Source organism: Grampus griseus (assembly GCF_964374135.1).
Source record: "Grampus griseus genome assembly, chromosome: 10".
NCBI classification, from domain to species: domain Eukaryota; kingdom Metazoa; phylum Chordata; class Mammalia; order Artiodactyla; family Delphinidae; genus Grampus; species Grampus griseus.
Window position 1 is genome coordinate 31,721,614 of NC_139004.1, and position 23,157 is coordinate 31,744,770.

The 23,157-nt window shown below is 55.4% G+C and overlaps 2 protein-coding genes across 3 annotated transcripts; one reads left to right on the forward strand and one right to left on the reverse strand.

Moving 5' to 3' along the window:
* The first annotated feature begins 315 nt into the window (after window positions 1-315).
* On the forward strand, window positions 316-14,590 carry CUL7 (cullin 7). The gene is made up of 26 exons (XM_082663575.1): window positions 316-442; window positions 1,285-1,872; window positions 2,306-2,457; window positions 2,598-3,095; window positions 3,631-3,769; window positions 3,867-4,063; window positions 4,335-4,563; window positions 5,339-5,576; window positions 5,663-5,768; window positions 6,771-6,998; window positions 7,275-7,365; window positions 7,469-7,640; window positions 7,815-7,920; window positions 8,217-8,312; window positions 8,447-8,622; window positions 8,755-8,888; window positions 9,228-9,410; window positions 9,671-9,777; window positions 9,876-10,058; window positions 11,664-11,824; window positions 11,988-12,204; window positions 12,319-12,607; window positions 13,284-13,429; window positions 13,545-13,671; window positions 13,762-13,967; window positions 14,193-14,590. The coding sequence occupies exons 2-26, from the start codon at window positions 1,293-1,295 to the stop codon at window positions 14,514-14,516; spliced, it is 5,085 nt and encodes a 1,694-aa protein (XP_082519701.1). The 5' UTR covers window positions 316-442; window positions 1,285-1,292; the 3' UTR covers window positions 14,517-14,590.
* A 4,123-nt stretch (window positions 14,591-18,713) lies between these two features.
* RRP36 (ribosomal RNA processing 36) lies at window positions 18,714-23,137 on the reverse strand. 2 transcript variants are annotated; one of them, XM_082663831.1, is made up of 8 exons: window positions 23,022-23,113; window positions 21,150-21,256; window positions 20,656-20,803; window positions 20,458-20,524; window positions 20,274-20,378; window positions 19,914-19,988; window positions 19,688-19,805; window positions 18,714-19,249 (listed from the first exon to the last, which is right to left on the reverse strand). In XM_082663831.1, exons 3-8 carry the CDS (start codon window positions 20,790-20,792, stop codon window positions 19,113-19,115), a joined length of 639 nt encoding a protein of 212 aa, XP_082519957.1. In that variant the 5' UTR covers window positions 20,793-20,803; window positions 21,150-21,256; window positions 23,022-23,113; the 3' UTR covers window positions 18,714-19,112. The 2 variants fall into 2 exon arrangements, with proteins under 2 accessions (XP_082519957.1, XP_082519956.1); XM_082663830.1 differs by lacking the exon at window positions 21,150-21,256 and having other exon boundaries at window positions 23,022-23,137.
* Between the last annotated feature and the right edge of the window lie 20 nt (window positions 23,138-23,157).

Sequence of the window (23,157 nt, forward strand, 5' to 3'; positions counted from 1 at the left end):
AGGGCGGAGGAGGAGGTGCCGCGCGTCGCCGAGGTGGCACCGGCGGCTCCGCCCCAGCGCTCTCCCAGGGCCCCTAGCTTTCCGCTGGGCCTGGCGGAAATGAGCGGCGGCTCCGGGCGGGCGGGCGACGGGCCCCCAGAGCTAGGCGGGCGGCGCCGCTGGTTGGGGACAGGCCCCGCCCTGCCAGGCCCCGGAGGCCGCAGACCTGCGCGGAGGCCGGGAGCTGACGGCGCCACGCCCCCAGGGCGTTCGATCCCGCGCGCCACGCCCCCTGCGGCCGCCTGGCCTGCGGAAACACGCCCCCTCCCGCCTCTACGCCTCGACCCCTTCGGGGGGCCCAGGCGGGGCCCAAATCTCCGCCAGCGCTGCCGCCATAGTCTGCGCCGCGTCCTTAGCTCGGCGAAGGACAGGCCTCACGCCGGGACCCCCATCGACTTCTGAGGTGGCCACAGCCCCGCCGCGGCCCCCCGCCCCGAGTCCGGGTTTTCCTCCGCCCACTCGCCCACCGGGCCTCGCGCCCCCGATTCCGCCGCGCCTCGGGATTCTTGTTTATCTGGCCTAGCCCCCTCCCCCGCACCTTGCCGCGCGCCCCTGGCTTCTCCTGTCTTCGACCCGGTCCTACAAGCCTCGCGCCCCTCACCCATCGGGTCTCCTGTGCACCCTGTTCGGGGCCTCACGTCGCCCCCACTGGCCTTGCTGCTTAAGCGCCTCCAATCTTGGGCGCCTCCAGCCTACCAGCAGCCCCTTCTCCCAGCCCGTCGCGCCCTGCACCCTCACTCCACCACCAGGTCTCTGGGTCTTTTGCCCCTGCAGACTCACTCTCCGATGCTTCAGTCATTGGAGCTAGCACCCCTTCCCATAGTCACTCGGGGTCTCGATCCCCAACTCCCCAAAACACACCCACCCCTCTGGGCTTCGCATACCCCCTTCTCAGGTCTGCTAGCGCCTGTCCCAGGGCCCTGGGATTCACTTTAATTCTAAGGCTGCCCTGCCTCCACTGTCCCCTTTCCTCTGCTCCAAACCAACTCGCTCCATGCTGCATGCAGGGCCTTGGAGCCTCCTTTTAGCCCCCAAATTTTGAGTTCTTTCAGAACAAACACCCCAGTGTTCCTCTGCGTAGGCCTGGCCCCACCCAGCATGCAGCAGGCAACTCCTGGGCCCTACTTTACCCCACCCAGCCCGACAGCTGTTGCCACATTTGCTGTCCCAACTTCTGGGTGTCCTTGATTTTCTGACCTCCTCTCTCACTCTAGCTTGCCTATTCTCTTTTCCTTGTGTTGCCAGGTGCCAGGATGGTGGGGGAACTCCGCTACAGGGAATTCAGGGTGCCCTTGGGGCCCGGCTTGCATGCCTATCCTGATGAGCTGATACGCCAGCGAGTGGGCCATGATGGGCACCCTGAGTACCAGATCCGCTGGCTCATCCTCCGGCGTGGGGATGACGGGGAAGGGGGTTCTAACCAAGTGGACTGCAAGGCTGAGCACATCCTGCTATGGATGTCCAATGACGAGATCTATGCCAACTGCCACAAGATGCTGGGCGAAGATGGCCAGGTCATCGGGCCCTCCCAGGAGACAGCAGGGGAGGCTGGAGCCCTGGACAAATCTGTGCTGGGGGAGATGGAAACCGATGTGAAGTCTCTGATTCAGAGGGCCCTTCGGCAGCTGGAGGAATGTGAGGGCACCATTCCTCCCGCCCCTCTGCTTCACACTGTCCATGTGCTCAGCGCCTACGCCAGCATTGAGCCCCTCACGGGCGTCTTCAAAGACCCAAGGGTCCTGGACTTGCTCATGCACATGCTCAGTAGTCCCGATTATCAAATTCGCTGGAGCGCAGGCCGGATGATACAAGCCCTGGCTTCCCATGATGCTGGTGAGGGGCAGTGTGGGGAGGAAAGGGGAGCAGGACAGGGACTGGGTCAGCTTAGCGTCTCACAGGTCCCTGTGACAGAAGCCTCTGATCTCATCCGTACGTAAATGATTCTGTTGCCCTTGTCTTAGGATTGGAAGAAAAGGAGGTGGGATGGTGAGTGTGGGCATCTCGGCAGAAAGGGGAGACTGAATCCTCAAGAACTTCCTATTAACTGTCTTTCTATGCAGAGGAAGAGTTTGGACTATTAGATTATTGCATATGAGACAGTAATAGGATAGGATAAGATAGTAAGTTTTGGCTTTTGAAGCAAATCAGCAAATCATGTCATTCTTAGTGTGTGGCAGCAGAAGGAGTGAGAGAGTAGAGCGTCTAAGAGAGATGCCTGGGAAGGGCAAGGTTAGGGAGCTGTTACTGATTGGGTTGTGGGTTACAGGGACCCGGACCCAGATCCTTCTGTCACTGAGCCAGCAGGAGGCCATTGAGAAACACCTGGATTTTGACAGCCGCTGTGCTCTGCTGGCACTGTTTGCACAGGCCACGCTCTCTGAACATCCCATGTCTTTCGAGGGCATTCAGCTGCCACAGGTATTCTGTGTGGAGTGTTGGGAGGTGGCTGTGGACAAAATCTAGGGATCAGGCCTTTGCACCTGTCCACAGAGGACAGTGTGGAAAGAGGCACTAAAGCTGGAGCAAGGGGGACATAGGCCAAAGATTGTGTCCTACAGGTCCCAGGAAGGCTGCTCTTCTCCCTGGTGAAGCGCTATTTGCACGTCACCTCCCTCCTGGATCAGTTGAATGACAGTGCTGTGGAACCAGGAGCCCAGAGCTCCACTCCCGAGGAGTTGAGTGGGGAGAGGGGTCGGCTGGAGCTGGAGTTCAGCATGGCCATGGGCACCCTGATCTCGGAGCTGGTACAGGCCATGCGCTGGGACTGGGCCTCGAGCAGACAGGGGCCCTCGGCACGGCCCTCCTGTTCCATCTTCCAGCCCCAGCTGGCAGATGCAGGCCCGGGGCACCCACCTGCCCAGGCCCTGCCCTCCCTTAGGAGGTCAAGGCGGTTTCGCCCTCGCTCTGAGTTCGCAAGTGGCAATACCTATGCCTTGTACGTGCGGGACGCGCTGCAGCCGGGCATGCGAGTGCGGATGCTGGACGATTACGAGGAGATCAGTGCTGGGGACGAGGGCGAGTTCCGGCAGAGCAACAGTGGCGTGCCCCCTGTGCAGGTGAGCAGAGCGCGGTGGCGGGCCACCGTTGGGGGTCTGTCTTGGGTGGGGCATAGCTGGGGCTTCAAGCTGGGGCCTCTGGCGGGCCACTCAAAGCGAAAACCCTCAGTAAGCTGGGTATGGTAAAAGGGGGTCAGCAGTTGAGAGGGGAGCCGTTTGGAGGGCTGAGAAAATCTGCCTTTAGGAGACTCTGAGGTCAGGAGGACTCACTCCCAGGAAGAAGACTGATACAGCAAGACCATCCCAAAGGTCAAGTTCAGGAAGACAGTGTGGTTAAGGCCAGGAGGAAGTGTGGGGCATAAGCCACCAAGGATAGGTGAGGGGAGAGAGCCTGTTCCCGTTTGGGGAAGGCATCCTTTGCGTGCGTGTACGTGTTCTCCATATACCACAGGTTTTGCTCTTTAGAGGTTTTTCCACACCTGGCCAGGTGGTCACCCTGAGGGCTGTGAGGGCTGTGTGTCCCCATCATCGGGCCACAGCCAGTCATTAGGTGAGCTCTCTTCCCCTTCCCTCTCTTTTTTCCCATATCCCCCAGGTGTTGTGGGAGTCAACAGGCCGCACCTATTGGGTACACTGGCACATGCTGGAGATTCTGGGCTTTGAAGAAGACATCGAAGACGTGGTTGAGGCTGATGAGTACCAGGGGGCAGCGGTCAGTGGAGCTGTGGGTGTAGGTGAGCCCAGAGGGGAAGCAGGGATCAACTCTATGCAGAGGAGCGGCGGTCTGGCTGGGCGGGCAGTGACGTCCCTGTGCCCCTCTCATTTCCACAGCCCTGCCCTCCTGGCGGTGGAAGCCCATGGCAGAGCTCTACGCCGTGCCCTGCGTGCTGCCTGAGGATGAGGACGCTGAGGAGAGTGAACACCTGAGCCAGGCCGAGTGGTGGGAGCTCCTCTTCTTCATCAAGAAGCTGGATGGACCCGACCATCAGGAGGTTCTCCAGATCCTCCAGGAGAACCTTGATGGGGAGGTAGAGCTGCCCAGAGACACACAGAGGTTGGAGGGCTGGACTGTGACAGAGCATTTGGAAGACTCGGGATGGGAAGTGGAGGGTGATAGCATAAGGGCTGCAGGGGAGGGGTCTAGGATGTTCGGAGATGTTGGCGAGCTGTTCGGGAGGCGCCCCCATGAGAGACTGGGGATGGAGAAGGTGTATGCAGAACTCCTTTCCCCTGGCAAGTGCCTCTGGAGCCTCTGCACCGGCAGAGCCGCCTGCAGTGAGAGCTTCTCCCCGATGACAGATTCTGGATGACGAGATCCTGGCCGAGCTGGCCGTGCCCATGGAGTTGGCCCAGGACCTGCTGCTGGCTCTGCCACAGCGACTCGATGACAGCGCTCTCAGGGACCTACTCAACTGCCATGTCTACAGGAAATACGGGCTCGAGGCCCTGGCAGGGCAGCTGGCCTACCCATCCCTGCTGGAAGCCCAGGCCCAGCCTCAGGAATCAGCAGATGCAGCCAGAGTGGAAGGTGGGGTGCCAAACAGACAGCAGCTCTGCACACTGGCCTCTGGGAGGGCATTAGCCTGGGAGAGACGTCTGTGCTGGTTTTTGTGCAAATCCTGTCTGGAAGAGATGGCACTTTAGGAAGAATCTGAAATTTCGAGATAAGCAGTGCATGGAGAAGCAGACATTGTCCTCCCTCCAAAGTATGAAGGAGAGTGTCAAGTTAGAACATTGCAAGAAATTTGAAGCCTTGAAAGCCCTCACATTGAATTTTTTCTATTGTAGAGAAAAACAGATTATTGCATGCTTCCAGATATAGGGAAATGTTCTGCTATTTGCAGATAGGAAGCTCCTTTGCTATTTTGAGAATACAAAATCAAAAGTTTGTCATGAAGCTGTCTTAAAAGTACATTAAGAGGGCTTCCCTGGTGGCGCACTGGTTGAGAGTCCACCTGCTGATGCAGGGGACACGGGTTCGTGCCCCGGTCCGGGAAGATCCCACATGCCGTGAAGTGGCTAGGCCCGTGAGCCATGGCCACTGAGCCTGCGCATCCGGAGCCTGTGCTCCGCGACGGGAGAGGCCACAACAGTGAGAGGCCTGCGTACTGCAAAAAAAAAAAAAAAAAAGTACATTAAGAGATGCTATGAGATCCCCAAAACCTGGCGTTTAGGGGGAAGAAATGTAAAATATTTTTGGGAGAAATGAGGAAACAAGAGTTGAGAGTTATGAATGTCTCTCCTTTTATGATCTTTCACGTCACTAACAATGGCCAACTCTTGTGACTTCTCCTTTCCTGTAGCAAAAGAAGCCCCGACTCAGTGCCCCAACACTCCCCTGCAGCATCTGGTGGAGGGTTACGGTCTGGCTGGGAAAATCTTCCTGGATCTGGAGCAAGCTCTCAGCTCAGAGGGGCCCCGGGAGAGCGAGGTCAAGCCACTCCTGCTGCAACTGCAGCGGCAGCCCCAGCCCTTCCTCGCGCTGATGCGGAGCCTTGACACTCCCGTGGCCAACAAGGCCCTGCACCTGGCCGTTCTGAGGTGAGGGGGTGGTGAGGGGTGCTGCTGGGCAGAGGGTTCTCTGAGGCAGGCTGCACATCTCTCTCCTACTGCCCCCTGCTCCCCAGAATCCTGATGCGGCTGGTGGACTTTCCCGAGGCATTGCTGCTCCCCTGGCATGAGGCCATGGACGCCTGCATGGCCTGCCTGCGGTCCCCAGACACTGACCGAGAGGTACCCCTGCCCTGCCCTGAGGAGATGCTGAGAGGGGGAGGATACCAGGCAGCTTCTGGCAAGGCAGACCCCGGGCAGGGCTCGAGAGGGCACCATGGAGCCTTTGTGCTCTTGGTTTGGGTTTCATTTTTAAAATTGAATTGTAGTTTTAAAAATAGGTCGTACGTTCACACAGTTCACAAATCAAAACAATATAACAAGGTAGAAACAAAATTCTCACTCCCACCTGAGTCCCTGTCCTCCCAATGCCACCCACATGCCCCTTACAAATGGTAACCATTTGTGTTAATTTATGTATCTTTCCTGTATTTTATTTTGCAGATATAACCCAAATGGGGGATCTTATTTGCCATAGCCTTTGTTACATAAAGGATGATATCTATATTACATTAAGAGCCTCAGTGGCTCCTGTTTGGCTGGGCCTGTGAAGGAAAGGGGGGTGAAGGAGGCAGAGGGGACCATCACATCCCAGAGTCCCCTGCCACAGAGCGCTCCTGAGCACAGAAGGCTTGGGAAGCGGTCAGAGAACTAGGGTCATGGAGGCAGCGGGTGTCTGCAGCACACACCTTTGGCGGCTACCCAGATTTTAGCTCTGTGGTGGGCTTACTGAGTGTCCACACATACATCTGGTCCCTCTCGGCCCCCTCTTTGCTGTCACGTGTCTGTGCTTGGGGGCTGAGCATCTCATAACACAGCCCCACAGCTGGTTCTTGTGACAGCTGGGCCTGAAAAGAAACAACCGGGGATGCCCCCTGCACCTATTGCCAGCGTAATCAGTAGTCAAGACCCCCAGGATCCAGGGCACCTCTTGGCTTTTCCATTGCAGTTTGTTTGGTTCTCTAATTCCACTGAGCCCTCATGTCTCCTCATCCTTGTCTTTACTTCCTCACTCTGTGAACTGCAGTAGCCCTGGCACCCAGCACACAGTAGGTGTGTAGTCAGTACTACTGAAGACGCTTGTGGTCTGTCGCCTTTATCCACCTCCCCCTGCCTCCTTCCCAGGTGCTTCAGGAGCTGATCCTCTTCCTGCACCACCTGGCCTCGGTGAGCAGGGACTATGCCGTGGTGCTGAATCAGCTGGGAGCCCGAGATGCCATCTCCAAAGCCCTGGAAAAGCACCTGGGAAAGCTGGAGCTGGCTCAGGAGCTGCGAGACATGGTGTTCAAGTGTGAGAAGCATGCGCACCTGTACCGGAAACTCACCACCAACATCCTGGGAGGCTGTATCCAGGTCAGGAGGGAGGGCAGGGGGAAGCCTTTGGGTTCACAGCTGGGTAAGAGTATGACACCCAAGCAGTGGCAGGGGAAGGGGCTGTGTTCCTGAAGTTGGAAGGCAGGTGAATCTAGTGAACCTGGGGGCGTTTGTTCCTGGCCCCGCTTTCCCAGCTGCTCCTGCTCTGCCAGTGTTACGGAGTTAGTCCCGCTGCTGCTGGGGTTTTTCCTCCACGTGCGTTTCCATGTTCCTGCCCCCTCCCCGCACCCCTTCTCTCCGATGTCCGGGCTGCAGATGGTGCTGGGCCAGATCGAAGACCACAGACGAACGCACCGCCCCATCAACATCCCCTTCTTTGACGTGTTCCTCAGATACCTGTGCCAGGGTTCGTGCCTGTCCCCCCGTCACCCCGCGTCCCCACACCTCCGTGTGTTTTCCCTCCACACCTGCCAGGGCTGTGACCGCCACCCCTTCCCGCCTGCCCGCAGGCTCCAGCGTGGAGGTGAAGGAGGACAAGTGCTGGGAGAAGGTGGAGGTGTCCTCCAACCCGCACCGGGCCAGCAAGCTGACGGACCGCAACCCCAAGACCTACTGGGAGTCCAGCGGCAGCACCGGCTCCCACTACATCACCCTACACATGCAACAGGGCGTCCTCGTCAGGTAACGTGCTCCACGCCTGTGCCTAGACACACACCCACGCTGTCCTGTGACTTCCCTGCCGTTTGTCTTGGGGAAGCACCCACACCCCCCTGAAGGTGACCAGAGTCCCCTCGGCTCTGTCTGTGAGAACACGACTGGATCCGGTTCCGATTGGTCCCTCTGCCCTGCTCCCAGGCAGCTGGCTCTGCTGGTGGCTGGCGAAGACTCAAGCTACATGCCGGCCAGGGTGGTGGTGTTCGGGGGCGACAGTGCCACCTCCCTTAACACGGAACTCAACTCGGTAGGGACCCCTGTGCCATTAGGCCACCCCTCAAGGGATCCACCCTCCTGCCCAGACCCCAAAATGCCTATATTCCTCCCTGCTTTGAGCCCCATAGTAGATGAAGTCCATCCCTGTGCCCGTGTGGCAGCATCAGGCCCTGAGCAGTGAGGGTGGCATTAGGACCCCTCGGTCAGGACCCCCCAGGGCTGGGGGAGGGAGGGACACAGCAGGCAACAGGAGCAGACTAGGGTTCTTTCAGCACTCCCATCCACACGCGTGACGGCGCTCTCTGCCTGCCACCCCCTTGCCACCAGGTGAACGTGATGCCCTCCGCCAGCCGGGTGGTCCTCCTGGAGAACCTGAACCGCTTCTGGCCTGTCATCCAAATCCGCATAAAGCGCTGCCAGCAGGTGGGGCCGGGGGAGGGGGGCAGCCGTGGGCAGGAGGCTCTGCGGCCTGTAACCGTTGCAGATCTTGGGCCACCTCTCCAGCCCCTCCTGAGGAGAGTATGGGGCCGGCGGAAATGGGCCTTTGCACATTGCAGGGCGGCATCGACACGCGCATTCGGGGATTAGAGGTCCTGGGCCCCAAGCCCACGTTCTGGCCGGTGTTCCGGGAGCAGCTGTGTCGCCACACACGCCTCTTCTACATGGTCAGGGCGCAGGCTTGGAGCCAGGACATCGCGGAGGACCGCAGGAGCCTCCTGCACCTGAGCTCTAGGTGTGTGTGCGTGCGTGTGTACCTGTGTGTGTGAGAGGGGTAGCTGGCGATCTTAGGCTGGTGGACTCTTAGGCCTAAGGAGTCACTTAGGCTTCCAGCCCCCAACACCTTCCTCCCCACTCTTCTCCCCAGACTCAACGGGGCTCTACGTCAGGAGCAGAATTTTGCCGATCGCTTCCTCCCAGACAGTGAAGCTGCCCGAGCACTGGGCAAGACCTGCTGGGAGGCCCTGGTCAGCCCCCTGGTGCAGAACATCACCTCCCCCGGTAACTGTCCCTGCCCCCGGCCCCTTTACTATCCCGTTGCTCGGCCCTGCTCATCAGCCCCTTCTTGCTCTGGCCTAGAGCCACCTGGGTTATGCTCTTGGCCCTATGGATACCTGCGTTCATTCAGTACCCCCAAGCCCCCTCTTCACAGCCCAGGGGCCGCCTCCTTTCCCGTGTCTCCCGGCTGCCAGCTGACACCACATGGTCAGGAGGGACCTCGCTACCTCCCTTGCCATATCGCTCTGTCCTGCTGCTCTTTCTTGGCACTGCTGTCCAGCCCAGCTTCCCCACTGCCCTGGAGACATGCCCTGCCTTGGCTTGTTTTTCCCCCGCCTCCAGATGAGGATGGTGTCAGCCCCCTGGGCTGGTTGCTGGACCAGTACCTGGAGTGTCGGGAGGCTGCCCACAACCCGCAGAGCCGCGCAGCAGCTTTCTCCTCACGAGTGCGCCGCCTCACCCACCTGCTGGTGCATGTGGAGCCCTGCGAGGCAGCCCCTCCAGTGGTGGCCGCTCCTCGGCCCAGTGAGTGCTGGGGGCTCAGGCGGGAGCTCGGTTGGGGGCCTTCCCTCCCCCAACTCACATACTACAGGTGTCTGTCCCTCCTCACCCCCCGCTCCCTGCATGCTCAAGCTGTTCATCTTCTGGTTTGTGTCACCCCCACCTGGGAGCATCATTTTGGGTGGCAGAATGTCAGGAAAGAACCCTAGGCTCACCCTCGAATAGGGACCCGGGGGCTGAGGGCTGCCACCGCCTTGCCTCTGCCCCTTCCCCTGTCTCCACAGAGGGCAGAAACAGAAGCCATGACTGGAGCTCCCTGGCCACCCGGGGGCTTCCTGGCAGCATCATGAGAAACCTGACCCGCTGCTGGCGGGCAGTGGTGGAGGAGCAGGTGGGCAGGAACGGTGGAGGGGGGGCGGGGAGGGAGGGTGGAACCGTGCCGTTGGTTTGTTGGGTTGCCCTACACTGCCGCCCCTTCCCACCCTCCAGGTCAGCAGTTTTCTGACCTCACACTGGCGGGATGATGACTTTGTGCCCCGCTACTGCGAACACTTCAGTAATCTGCAGAAGTCAAGCTCCGAGCTGTTTGGGCCACGGGCAGCCTTCTTGCTGGCGCTGCAGAATGGCTGTGCTGGTGCCCTGCTGAAGCTCCCTTTCCTCAGAGCTGCCCACGTAAGCCTCCCATCCGCCCCTCCCCTGGGGCCTCTCCCCCAAAACTCTCCCTTCCCCTTCTCAGAATGGCCCACCCTTCCATTCCCACGCAACAAGGAGCATGTACAATACTAATGTAGAACCATGTTATCAAAAATTCAAAAAAACAGGAATACCCTGGTGGTCCAGTGGTTAGGACTCTGCACTTTCACTGCTGTGGGCCTAGGTTCCATCCCTGGTCGGGGAACTAAGTTCCCATAAGCCATGCCCACAGCGCCCCCCTCCACCCCGCAAAAAAAAAAGGAAGGTAAAAGAAAGAAATGACCCGCTTTGTACCATCCTAATACATCTCGGCATACTTTCTTCTACTTGTGTGCTTGATTTCACATAGTTTATTCACAAGTAGCTAAAATGCTTTATCCTGTTTTCTTTTGACCCTTACATGAAAAGCCATTTTCAGTGTTGCTGTTTGTCTTCAAATTTTGGTATAAATTCCATCCAATAGATGTATCAATACTATAATTTACTCCACCATTCCTGTCATTCCACAAATATTTAATAGGCACTTACAATGTGTCAGGCACTGAGATAAGAGCTGAAGATAGATGAAATCCCTTCCCTCAAAGTTTACAGTCTCCTACAGAAGATGCACAGTTAAGCAGAGTGCCTTGGTAAGCAGAGAACAGCGAAGTGGGAGCCAGAAGCATGGCTGTAACAACGTGGTGTGACCATCTTTGTGCACATAACTTACAGGAATACCTCCTTTTATTGCTCTTCGCTTTATTGTGCTTTGCAAATAATGCATTTTTTGGCAAATTGAAGGTTTGTGGCAACCCTGTGTTGTCAGGTGATGGTCAGCATTTCTTAGCAATAAAGTATTGTTTAAGGTATGTACGCTGTTTTTTAGGCATAATGCTATTGCACACTTAATACACTATGGTATAATGTAAACATCCTTTTGTATGCGCTGGGAAACCAGAAAATTTGCGTGACTTGCTTTATTGCGGTGGCAAACCCGCCATATCTCTGAGGTGTGCTTGTGTCTCCTTGCATTGAGTTACTATTGTTAGTTTGATTTTAGACATGCTAAATGTGAAAAAAACAGTTTTCAGGGCTTCCCTGGTGGCACAGTGGTTGAGAATCTGCCTGCTAATGCAGGGGACACGGGTTCGAGCCCTGGTCTGGGAGGATCCCACATGCCGCAGAGCAACTAGGCCCGTGAGCCACAACTATTGAGCCTGCGTGTCTGGAGCCTGTGCTCCGCAACAAGAGAGGCCACGATAGTGAGAGGCCTGCGCACCGCGATGAAGAGTGGCCCCCACTTGCCACAACTAGAGAAAGCCCTCGCACAGAAACGAAGACCCAACACAGGAAAAATAAATTAATTAATTAATAAACTCCTACCCCCAACATCTTCTTTAAAAAACAAACAAAAAACAGTTTTCATCATTTTAGTATTGTTAATGTACGCAGTTGTTAATGATTTTATAAGAGTTTTATAAAATCGCTGACCAGTTGATGAACCTGCTGGCCATTCATATCTCCTTCCTCAGACCCTCCCCCTGTTCCCACTCACCTCCTCCGTTCTCTCCTTCATAGTTTTCCTGTGCTCTACCCACTGCCCAGGTAAGCGAGCAGTTTGCGCGGCACATCGACCAGCGGATCCAGGGCAGCCGGATCGGTGGGGCCCGGGGGATGGAGATGCTGGCCCAACTGCAGCGATGCCTGGAAACGGTCCTGATCTTCTCTGGCCTGGAGATAGCCACCACTTTCGAGCATTACTACCAGTGAGTGTGGACCAAGGGAGTGGGAGGTGGGGGGACGCAGGATGACGGGCAGGGCCAGCCCTTGGGGCTGGGAGGCCGGGTTCCCGGCAGGCTGGAGTCCCGGAGCCGGGGGGCCATGCCGAGCCCCCACACTGAGGCTCGGCCTGGGCTGTGCGCGCTGCAGGCACTACATGGCGGACCGTCTCCTGAGCGTGGGCTCGAGCTGGCTGGAGGGGGCCGTGCTGGAGCAGATCGGCCCCTGCTTCCCCAACCGCCTCCCCCAGCAGATGTTGCGGAGCCTGAGCACCTCGGAGGAGCTGCAGCGCCAGTTCCACGTGTACCAGCTCCAGCGGCTTGATCAGGAATTCCTGAAGCTGGAGGACACAGAGAAGAAAATACAGGTGGGCGCTGGGGAAGGGAATTAGCAAGTGGGAGGGTGGGAGGCACAGAGAGAGGCATGGGGCAGACCAGAGGAGCCGCTGGCTTTGGGGCGCCCTGTGTTCCGTCGTCTTCAGGTGAGCCACGAGGCCAGCGGCAGGGGGCACGAGAGAGGGACCGGAGAGGAAGCTGAGCTGGAAGCTGGGGCAGCATCGGCGGCCGGCGGGGCGGGAGAGGAGGCGGCGGAGGAGGAGGATGAGAACGAGGACCTTTACTATGAAGGGGCGATGCCAGAAGTGTCTGTGCTCGTCCTGTCACCACGCTGCTGGCCCACTGCCTCCATCTGCCACACGCTCAACCCCAGAACCTGCCTGCCTGCCTACCTGAGGGGCACCTTGAACCGATACTCCAACTTCTACAACAAGAGTGAGCAGTGGGCCAAGAGAACTGGGGGCTGGGACACCGGGAAAGAACCTGGGCTTGGGGGTGACCCCTGGGGCTGGCAGCCTTCACGGGGTAGATTTGAGGAAAAGGGCAGGAGCTTAGGTTCGGGGTGGGGCTACAGGCAGCAGATCCCCAGCCTGTTGTCTTTTCTGTCTTTAAAATGAGAGCCAGGACTCCCTTTGTGGGTGGTGGGGAGGATGGAGGCAGGAGGCACCTGAGACCACCAGAGAGTGGTGGGTGTCTCGTTCCTGGTCAGTCATCGTAACCTAAGCTCCCCAGTGGGGGCTGATCCTGGGCTGGGCAGCGACAAAGGAAAGGGGGTTAGACTTAGACCCTGCCCTCAGGGAGCTCCTACACTCCTGGGGGAGACGTTTCCAGTTTGATGAGAGCCCCAGTCCTTCCTCACTTCATGGTTTTGTCTCCCTTAAAAATTGGGGAACTCCTCGAAGGCACTGATCACAGCCTGCCTGGCACAGGGTGGGCTCCCCTTACTCAGGAGGCAGACACAGAGAGGGCTGAGCTCTGGAAGCTCAGACCAGGAACCACAGTGTCCAGAAACACTGGGCCCCAGACTCTGCAGAGATTAACGGGGACAAAGCTCCACCGATGGTGCGTCCTCACCAGCCCCCCTGACTCCCTCCTCCTCCCTGACACTCAGGTCAGAGCTACCCTGCCCTAGAGCAGGCCCCGCAGAGGCGACTGCAGTGGACATGGCTGGGCCGGGCTGAACTGCAGTTTGGGGACCAGACGCTGCATGTGTCCACCGTGCAGATGTGGCTGCTGCTGCATCTCAATGAGCTGAAGGTGGCCCAGCCCCTCACGCCTCCCTGCTCTCTCCCACCTGTCCTTCCTTTCTTTCCCTCCACCCTCTCTGCTCCACCTCCTGGGGAGGCCCTGACGCTTCCCTTCTCTTCCTAAGGCCGTCTCCGTGGAGAGTCTGCTGGCGCTCTCGGGGCTGTCTCCAGACATGCTGAATCAGGCAGTTGGGCCTCTTACCTCTTCAAGGGGCCCCCTGGACCTTCACGAGACAAAAGATGCCCCAGGAGGTCTGTACTTAGGGCCCTGGGGCCTCTGCCCTGAGCTGGGGCCAGCGTCCTCGAGGCCCCCCCCCACCAAGTGACCAGCGCTTATTTCAGGGGTGCTCAAGATTCGAGATGGTAGCGAGGAACCCAGGCCTTGGAGGGGCAACGTGTGGCTCATCCCAGCTCAGACATACCTGAAAGCTGAGGACGAAGAGGGCCGGAACTTGGAGAAGAGACGGAACCTTCTCAACTGCCTCATTGTCCGAATCCTCAAGGCCCACGGGGACGAGGGCCTGCACGTTGACCAGCTTGTCTGCCGGGTAGGCGGGGGTGGGTGTTGGGTGAGGAGGCTTTGCTGGGGGCAGGGGGCAGTCCACAGGAGGAGATGGATCCACATTTGAAGTCCCTGGCTCACTGTAGAGCCTCTAGTGGGTGAGGAGTGGGGTTGGGGTGTCCCTCATGGCCTCGCTGTCCCGGGGCTGGGAGCTAGAGGTACGGTAAGCTGGGCGTCTGACGTATCGCTTCTCCTCCCCGCTCCATACCAGGTGCTGGAAGCTTGGCAGAAGGGCCCGTGTCCTCCCAGGGGCTTGGTTAGCAGCCTTGGCAGGGGGGCCACCTGCAGCAGTGCTGATGTCCTCTCCTGTGTCTTGCACCTCCTGGGCAAGGGCACAGTGAGACGCCAGGATGACCGGCCCCAGATGCTGTCCTACGCAGTCCCCGTGACTGTGATGGAGCCTCACACCGAGTCCCTGAACCCCCGCTCCTCGGGCCCAAACCCACCCCTCACCTTCCACACCCTGCAGATTCGCTCCCGGGGCGTGCCCTATGCCTCCTGCACAAGCACCCAGAGCTTCTCCACCTTCCGGTAGCCCTGGAGACGGGCTCAGGGTTATGTAGGGCGGTGCTTTCTACAGAATAAAATGCAGCAGTTTGATTACTTGGCCTGTATGGTGACTGCGAGGGAGCTGACAGGGACAGGGGCTTTCCTGGCTGGAAGGGGAGAAGAGCCCTCCGCTCTGAGGCAGTCTCATGAGGAGAGACTCATGAGGAGTCTCTCTTCGGGTGAGGATGGCAGGCTGGGGAGGAGGGTAGAGGGAGCCGGGTGTGACTGAGCATCCCCCTCCTGGCCGGGGGATAAAGTGGACTCCGGGGATGGGTCTTCTCGGAGGGTATGTGGTCAGTAGTGCTTTCACCTTGGCAGGGTGGAGATTCAAGCCCACCTTGCCACGCGCTGGATGGCTTGCAACTTCGGCAGATCATCCAGCAGGGCTCCATTTCACTTGTTTGTGGAATTGGACAGTCACTATGGGACTCACGTGTGGGAGCCTTTGACATGGTGAAGGCTTTGCCACCAAGTCCCTCTTCTGGCCACCACGCTCAGCAGTGTGGTGCACGGCGCCGTCCCGAGGTAAGGCTGACAAGGGGACGGTGAGGTAAAGGACCCTTGTGGCCACTACAAGCACCCAGGACCCTAACGTGTTCCCCACGGACGCTCTAGGGTCTGGGTTAGAAGCTGACCTAGAAGGATCTGCAGCTCCCACGGGCTCCTCCTCTTTGCCCCTCTCTACTCCCCTGCCTCTGCCCCCCTCTGGCTGTGCAGAGCTGCACCCCAGCTAGCTCCAGAGGCAGGCCTGTTGCTCTGTGCTGCCGATTGGCCCCCCAGCCCCACCCACACTGAGGCAGGGTAGGTCGGGCTAGGGGACCCACTGCCAGGGGTGGAGCTCTGTGTCTGGGCAGGGCCCTTAGCGCAGGAGGGAAGGAGTGACCCAGGCGTCTTGAATCCATGACTAGGTGACTAGGAGAAAGCTACAGAAGAGTCAGGTGGTGGGAGAGGGCACATCGGCCGGAGGGAACTGGGTGCCACCCAGGACTGACATTTGGAATAAAATCTGTAAGGGAAAAAACAGCCAGGGCTTGGGAGTCAGGATGCCCAGGATGAGGCAACAAAGCAAAGTGTGAACACAAAGGGCCCCTGCTTGCTTTGCAGTGTGGTGGCCCTGTGGTGCCACTGGTGGTTCTCACATCGGTGGTGGTTCTCACAGCAGAGCCGTCCTGTTGGTCCGTGCTATTCTGAGGCAGCAGACAGGCAGCAGCAGGCTGGGGCAGCAGTGGGCACACTGGAGTTGCTGCACTTTGTCACTTGGTTGCTCCTCCACCTTTGTGCCAGAGATCATGGCCTGTCTCTCTTTCACTGGCCCAGGCCATGTCCTCCTTTTTGAGCCAGCTCTGTGGGGCCAGCGCCTTTTGCTTCTCTGGGTTCTCATGCTCTTTATGAGCCTATCCTTTCCCCCAGAAACCCAGAGAGCCCCCGGGCTCTAGTAGCCAGGCCAGCATGCGGCACATGCGGGGACCAGGTGGGACTTTCTCCCACTGCCACCTCCTGTACTGCTGCTGTCCCACGGGCTCTGGTGTGGGCTGAGCTCCAGGCCACTAGTCTCATCCACGGCGTTTGCTCAACCCCTTGTTCGTCCCACTCAGTCACAAAGTCTCCCACAGGGTACCCACCTGCTCATCTGCAATGGACAAACCTCCAACAGTCCTTAAAGGAAGAGCCCACCAGCCATAATGCCAAAACCCTGCACATTCCTGTCCTCAGTCCTGCTCCTACATTGCCCACTGTCCTCCACACAGTCTAACCCCACTTTGACTCTGATCTGCCTGATCTGGTACCCAAATCCAGCCACCCAGGTGAGCAGTCCTGATTGCCCTTTTCTCACCTGCACCAGTAAAGATCTGAGCCTCCTTCCCTGCCCTCAGGGCTTTCCATCTCTACAGGGCAAACACTTCCTGGCTGACTCGGGATGAAAGTTTGCTTCCCTGATCCCCTTGTGAGACCATCCTCACAGCCTCAATTCCTTATATCCCTTTAGCTGGTTTGCACACCAAGGACCACATAATGATCCCATTTATGTGAAATGTCCCCAAATCGGCAAATCTAGAGACGGAATGTGGTTTAGTGGTTGCCTAGAGTTGGGGGGATTGGGAAGAACTGAGGAGTGACTGCTAGAAGGTACGGGGTTTCTTTTTGGGGTGTCACAAATGTTACCAAATTGTGGTGATGGTCACACAATTCTGTGAATATACTAAAAACCACTGAATTGTACACTTTAAATGGATACACTGTATGGTATGTGAATGATATCTCAACAAAGCTGTTAACAATAAAAACCAGAACCAACCAGACCAACCCACAGCTGCAGCTCAGGGCTCTCCATCTCCTCTGGCTCCTCGTTGAAGGGGAAAAGTAGCAGTTTGGAGGCTTGGGGACCAATACAGCCGTGTGGTGGACATACATTACGGTTTCTTGACTGCCCTTCACCTGAACCCCCTTCTTGTGCTTAGAAACTCCCTACCGCAAACCTAGGGAGAAGATAGAGCCCACCTCCCACCATATGAAAGACCAGACACTTGGCTTTCCCAGCATCGCCTTTGCAGCCAGGTGACTCGATGCCTCTGCCAGGAATGCCTCAGTCTAGCGCAGAGCAGGGGGAAGTGGGGCACCTCTGGTGTCGGCACTGACATCTTCACGTCGCACTGGTTCCCGCACCGGTAGGGCTTACAGTGCTTTTAACTGCTCTGACTTTATCCCCCACTCCTTTTTTGGAGCTTCTCTCCAGCCTTCTTAGTGTTTCTGTGAGCCCAGTAGTTCAATAGTCTATTTCTGCTTTTATCAGCCAGAATCGGTCTTTTGGCTTTAAACTAGGATTGACACATGTGACACTGGGGACCCTGTAGCACTGGCTCCTCACTCCCTCTGGGACAGGCGAACTATCCTGGTAGCCAGAGCCCTCATCTAACAATCACTGGGAGAAGCGCACTTTATGCATTTCTGTCATCCGAACTACATCTTTTCCCCCATCCCAGAAGCATCAAGCAGTAACAGATGTCTTAGCTTCTAATTCTACCTCTTCCTTTCCCTTACAGCTGCTTTTTATTTTTTAAATTATTATTTTTTTGGCTGCGCCACACAGCACACAGAATTTTAGTTCCCTGACCAGGGGGCCCCCTGCAGTGGAAGCTGGGTCCTAAACATTGGACTGGCAGGGAATTCCCTATAGCTGCTTTTTAGATGTTAATCTTTCTAATGTTCTGTAGTTTTTGTGATTTATCTAGGTCCCCAACCCCACCGTCTGTGATAAACTGGTGTTCCTGATTCTTAGGGTTTATAAATTATCAATTATAATTCTCATCCCCTTTAACATACTCTCTGCTTCTGGAACTCTGATTTGTCTCACATCTCCTCACTCTATCCTCCGTGTTGTTTAACCTCTTTTCCTCAGTTTCCATTTCTCTCTATCCCTGGGCTCCATCTGTGTAACTTCACATCTACTTCCAGTTCATTCTCCTTCTAGGTGTGTCTAATCTGCAGCTTAACCATAAAGTTTCTAACTTCAAATAATATATTTTTCATTAAAAAAATTTTTTTTATCAATCTGGTCCTTTTTGATATTTTTTTCATCAGTCATAGCTTTTCTTTAAATGTAAGTAAAATATTTTGTATTTTATACTTCTAACATCTCAGTCTTTGCTGGTCTGATTCTCTTGCCTGTTGTTCCTAATGACTCTTGCTTATGGGGTTTTTTTTTCCTTGTTTGCTTTGTTTTCACTGTAAGCTTAGATTCCTTGAAATTTTATCTGAAGGAATTCCTTGAGGCCTGGGTTTAAAGTACAATCCTCAAGAGAGGAATGCATTTGCTTCTGCCAGGTGCCTGAAGGCACTATCAACCTGAGATCACTTTAAACTGAATTGTCAGCTCCAGGATTTTCCAGTCCACACAGGCCATATGTATTCTCCACCCAAACAGTACTGAGAGCCAGCTGTGCTTACATATTATCATATTTTTGTCCCCACCTTCTACCTCCCCTGCATCCAAGACCAAAGCTAAGTAGATGAGTTGTGGGATTGGTTCCGTCTTTGAATGATCGTGTCATCTGTTCAGTTTAAATAGGAAGGGTCTCTGATCTGACTTCCCACTTTGTAGGAGCATTAGATTTATTGCCCACCCAACACGTGGCCCCTGAAATGGTAATTCTAGGTCACCCACAAAAGAAGCAGAATAAAAAGATGAGTGACACGAGTGTTTATGAACTGGCTCCTACATATAAAGTCCCAGTCCCGGGAGCCACTCACAGACTCTATGGCCTTCAACTGGCCTCAATGTCACTCACCAGTCCTTTTCCTTCTATACCAGAATCATTATTTTAAGGCAAGAATGGGAGGACTTGAGGACATGATGACCCAGATCCAAGCAGAAGAAGTGTGGAATGGCAGAAGGCTGAGCTGCTCTTCTTGTCCAGCCCTCAGGCAGTCCAAGAGCCTTTTAGTCATCTCTGAGCCAGTTGGGCTCCCAGGCAGCTGTCACCCTTGCCCTTGAATGGGAAAGAGTAGAACGGGCCAAGCCCAAATGTGTCCCCACAGATGCATTTCTCACTGGGACAGTGGCAGAGCTGAGGACAGCTCCTTACTACTCTTTGCTCAAAGGGAGATGTCTTCTGTCCTTGCCTGCATTTCGGCGCCTCTTTCGACTCAAGAAGCTCTCTAGCTTCTTGCTTCGTTTCAGCTCCTTGAACTTCTCAGCTAGGACCAACTGGCGCTGCTCAGCTAGAGGACAAGGAGAAAGAAAGCCGGTAAGCAAAGGAGGAAGTTCGCTTCTTTCCCTTTCCCCAGGTCAGTAATTCTCAACCACTATGCAGTGATATGTGACTCATCTGGAGTTCACCGGTGTGTGTAAGCAAGCTGACTTCTATGAATCTGCTCCTTCTCAATTCAACCAACTATGAGCTCCTTCTCTGCGCCCTACCCACATATGTGGGGGTGGGACAGAGATAAAAACAATACTCCCTGCCCATGGTCATTAGGGATACAAGAATGGTTACAAACAACAACTCCCTACTATTTTTACTTTCCTCCAACTTACCATGGGATCCAGCCTTCATGCCTCCCTTAGGGAGCTCATGGACCCCTAACGCAGTATCCTGCCTCTATGGCCACCCAACCCCTGTTCCTGTAACTAGCCTGTCATAGCTGTGTACCACTCACATTTCTTCAGGAAGTATGGCCGATGGCCCTGCTGGGCCTGAGCCCGCCGCTCCTGCTTCAGAGCCAGGTGCAGCTCCTGCTGCCGCTTCCGTTCCTGCTGTGCCATTTCTTGCTGCTCCTGAGGAGCAAAGATGAGATCGGTGAGACAGGTGAATAGCGGGGACTGTGAATCACCTCCTGCCTTGACCTGCTCTCACCTTCCTCCCCCGTATTCTGACTTACTCACCATTTGCTGAAGCAGCTGCTGCAGTTTCTCACGCTCCTCCCCTGAACGGCGCTTCTTCAGCTGCTTTTTCACAAGCTCCACGTTGGAAAATGAGTATGACAGTTAGCATTCTGTAAATGTTAGGTGAAACTCTGTGCCAAGCATTATTCTAAGAGGTTCGCATATGTTGTTAACTCACATAAACACTATGAGATAGGAATTATCTGTGATAAGGAAACTGAAGCTAAAAGAGGTTAACTAACTTGTCAATGATCACACAGCTAGTAAATTGACGCGCCCTGCTCCCCTCTGCCCGACTCTCTGACCTATGCTCTAGTCTCACCACTTGGAATCCCCACAGACCAATCTCACGTTACTCACATCTTTCTCTCTGGCTCGGATGTCATTTAGGAATTGATACGTTTTATCAAACACCTCAGGATTATATTCCCCTGACAGATCGTCAAAGCGGGGGTCCCGGGCTACCTTTGGAGCGAACAGAGAGAATATAAAAGAACTGTTCAGTCTCCTTTCACTGAGAAAGAGCTTACTGGCTCCTCCTCACCTTCTTACTGACGGGAACAACTTGACGCAAAAATGGCACCCGGACCTTGGCTGACATTTCCAGAGGCCTATGGAGAAATTAAACAGGTCAAGGGAACTCCAGTCTTGTCAAAGGCCTCCCACCTGCCACCCAAGAAAGCAGACACCTACTCAAGGTCCCAGCTATCCTCCAACTCCTGGGGCAGGCCTTGCTCCTCACCTGTGTTTATCTGCAACACATGCTTTTTGGACAGGTGGTCTGGAACTTTGCTTCTTAGTGCTGTTTCCAGTTACCAATTGTTTGTACGTCTTAGTGCCCACTTGGCTCTGCAATTCTAACAGCTCCTCAAATGACATGTGAGATGTGCCTGTGAAAGGTAGGTGGGGGTGGGAGGGAACCGCAACTCAGCTCAGCATCTGCCACTGCTGCAAAGGTGCCACCCCATCTTCATTCTTCATAGGTAACTGATGCTTTCCAACATCCCCTTCAGACCAACCACTGCAGGTCCTGGGCAGCACAGCTTATAACGGCGCTACACTGACACCTAACTCCCATCGGTTCCAGGTACCTGGGGCTTCACGTTGCTAAAGAAGGTGTATATGTAAGGCTCTTTTAAATCACTCCTTCACAGGTTTCCCCATAAGGACCTCTGTCTCCCTTGCTCAGCTACCATCGCCATTATTCTGGTTCAGGATACGCTCAGCACCTCTCACCTCAATCAGTACTCTAGCCTCCTCACTGCTCTCCCAACCTCCAGTCTCACTCCTCTCAAAGCTATGCTCCCCGCTTCAGCCTGGGAGAGGCATCTGAAAAGCAAAACCTGGGGAGGGGGTAAATTGGGAGATTGGGATTGACATATACACACTACTATTGATATATATAAAACAGACAACTAATAAGGACCTACTGTAGCACAGGGAACTCTACTCAATACTCTATAATGACCTATATGGGAAAAGAATCTAAAAAAGTGGATAGGACTTCCCTGGTGGCACAGTGGTTAAGAATCCGCCTGCCAATGCAGGGAACACGGGTTTGATCCTGGTCTGGGAAGATCCCACATGCTGCGGAGCAACTAAGTCCGTGTGCCATAACTACTGAAGCCCGCGCCTGGAGCCCGTGCTCCGCGACAACAGAAGCCACCGCAATGAGAAGCCCGCGCACCACAACGAAGAGTAGCCCCCACTCACCGTAACTAGAGAAAAGCCCACGTACAGCAACGAAGACCCAACACAGCCAAAAATAATATAAAATAAAAAAATAAGAGTGGATATATGTATAACTGATTCACTTTGCTGTACACCTGAAACACATTGTAAATCAACCATACTCCAATAAAAATTTTTTTAAAAAAGGAAACTGGGCTTCCCTGGTGGCACAGTGGTTGAGAGTCCGCCTGCCAATGCAGGGGACACGGGTTCGTGCCCCGGTCCGGGAGGATCCCACATGCCGCGGAGCGGCTGGGCCCGTGAGCCATGGCCGCTGAGCCTGCGCGTCCGGAGCCTGTGCTCTGCAATGGGAGAGGCCGCAGCAGTGAGAGGCCCGCGTACCGCAAAAAAAAAAAAAAGGGAAACTACTTCAGACCTGAAGTTTTCACTTTAAGTTCTTTAATAAAATAACTTTCTCTTTCCAAAAAAAAAAAGAAAAAGGCAAATCTGATCTTATCACTCCCACCTCATTTCCACATACATATCCTACACGTTATGTCACTCCAGAACTCAAAACTCCCCAATGGCTTCCATCTTGCTCAGAAGAAAAGCTCTAGGCTTTGTAATAGCCTGAAGACCCCATGTGACCTAGCCCGGGTTTTGGCTCTAATCTCATCTCCTACCATCTCCTCCTTCCTACTCCTCTCCAGTCAACTGGCCTCCAAGCAGTTCCTAAGCAGGAAGGTATGCTCCCACCTCAGTTCCTTTGCACCGGACTTTGCTTGGAACACTTCCTCCAGTTGTACTGCTTGCTCCCTCACCTCCTTCAAACGGTTTCTCAAATGTCACCTACCCAGTGAGGCCTTCTGTGATTACATAAAACTGTAACCCCTCCCCTGCGTTCTCTTCAAAGCTCTTATCACCTTTTTCAAAAAATTTACCCTTTAAAAATCTGCAATTCCGTGTTTTATTGTCTTTTATTAATTTGCTTGGTTTTTTTAACCCCTAAAAGGTAACCTTCATGAGGACAGTGTTCTGCTGCTTTATCTACTACTGTATCTCCAGCATCTAGAACTGTGCCTGCACACAACAGATGCTCAACAATGTTGGCAAAATTTGTTGAATCCTCACCTACTAAGCCTTCTCCAACAATCCATCCCCCTTCCTGACTCTGCTTTTGAACATAACGTTTCCTCCCCTGCGAAAAACCCTCTTCGCCCTTTAAAAAACTGCTCAGGATGTTCTAATCCAGGAAGCATTCTCTCTCACTCCCCACTTTCCAGTGCGTTGGGGGGGAGCTCCCGGTGTTCGCATCTTTCAGAGAACTTAGTCTCACGGTCACGGCGTCTCCAGGCTCCGAGCCCGCACCACACGCGGTGCCACTGGCCCCTCACCCCGCCTCCGCGGCTGCCCCTCGGCCCGGCGCCGTCCCCTCACCCTTCTGCAGGTCCCCGGGCCCCAGGCCCCCGCCGTCCCGAGACCCGCGAGGAGACCCGGAGGCCGCCCATTCCCGGGAGTTTGCAGTCAGCATCCGCTCGCGCACCGCGCCGAAGACTAATGGCGCTACTTCCGC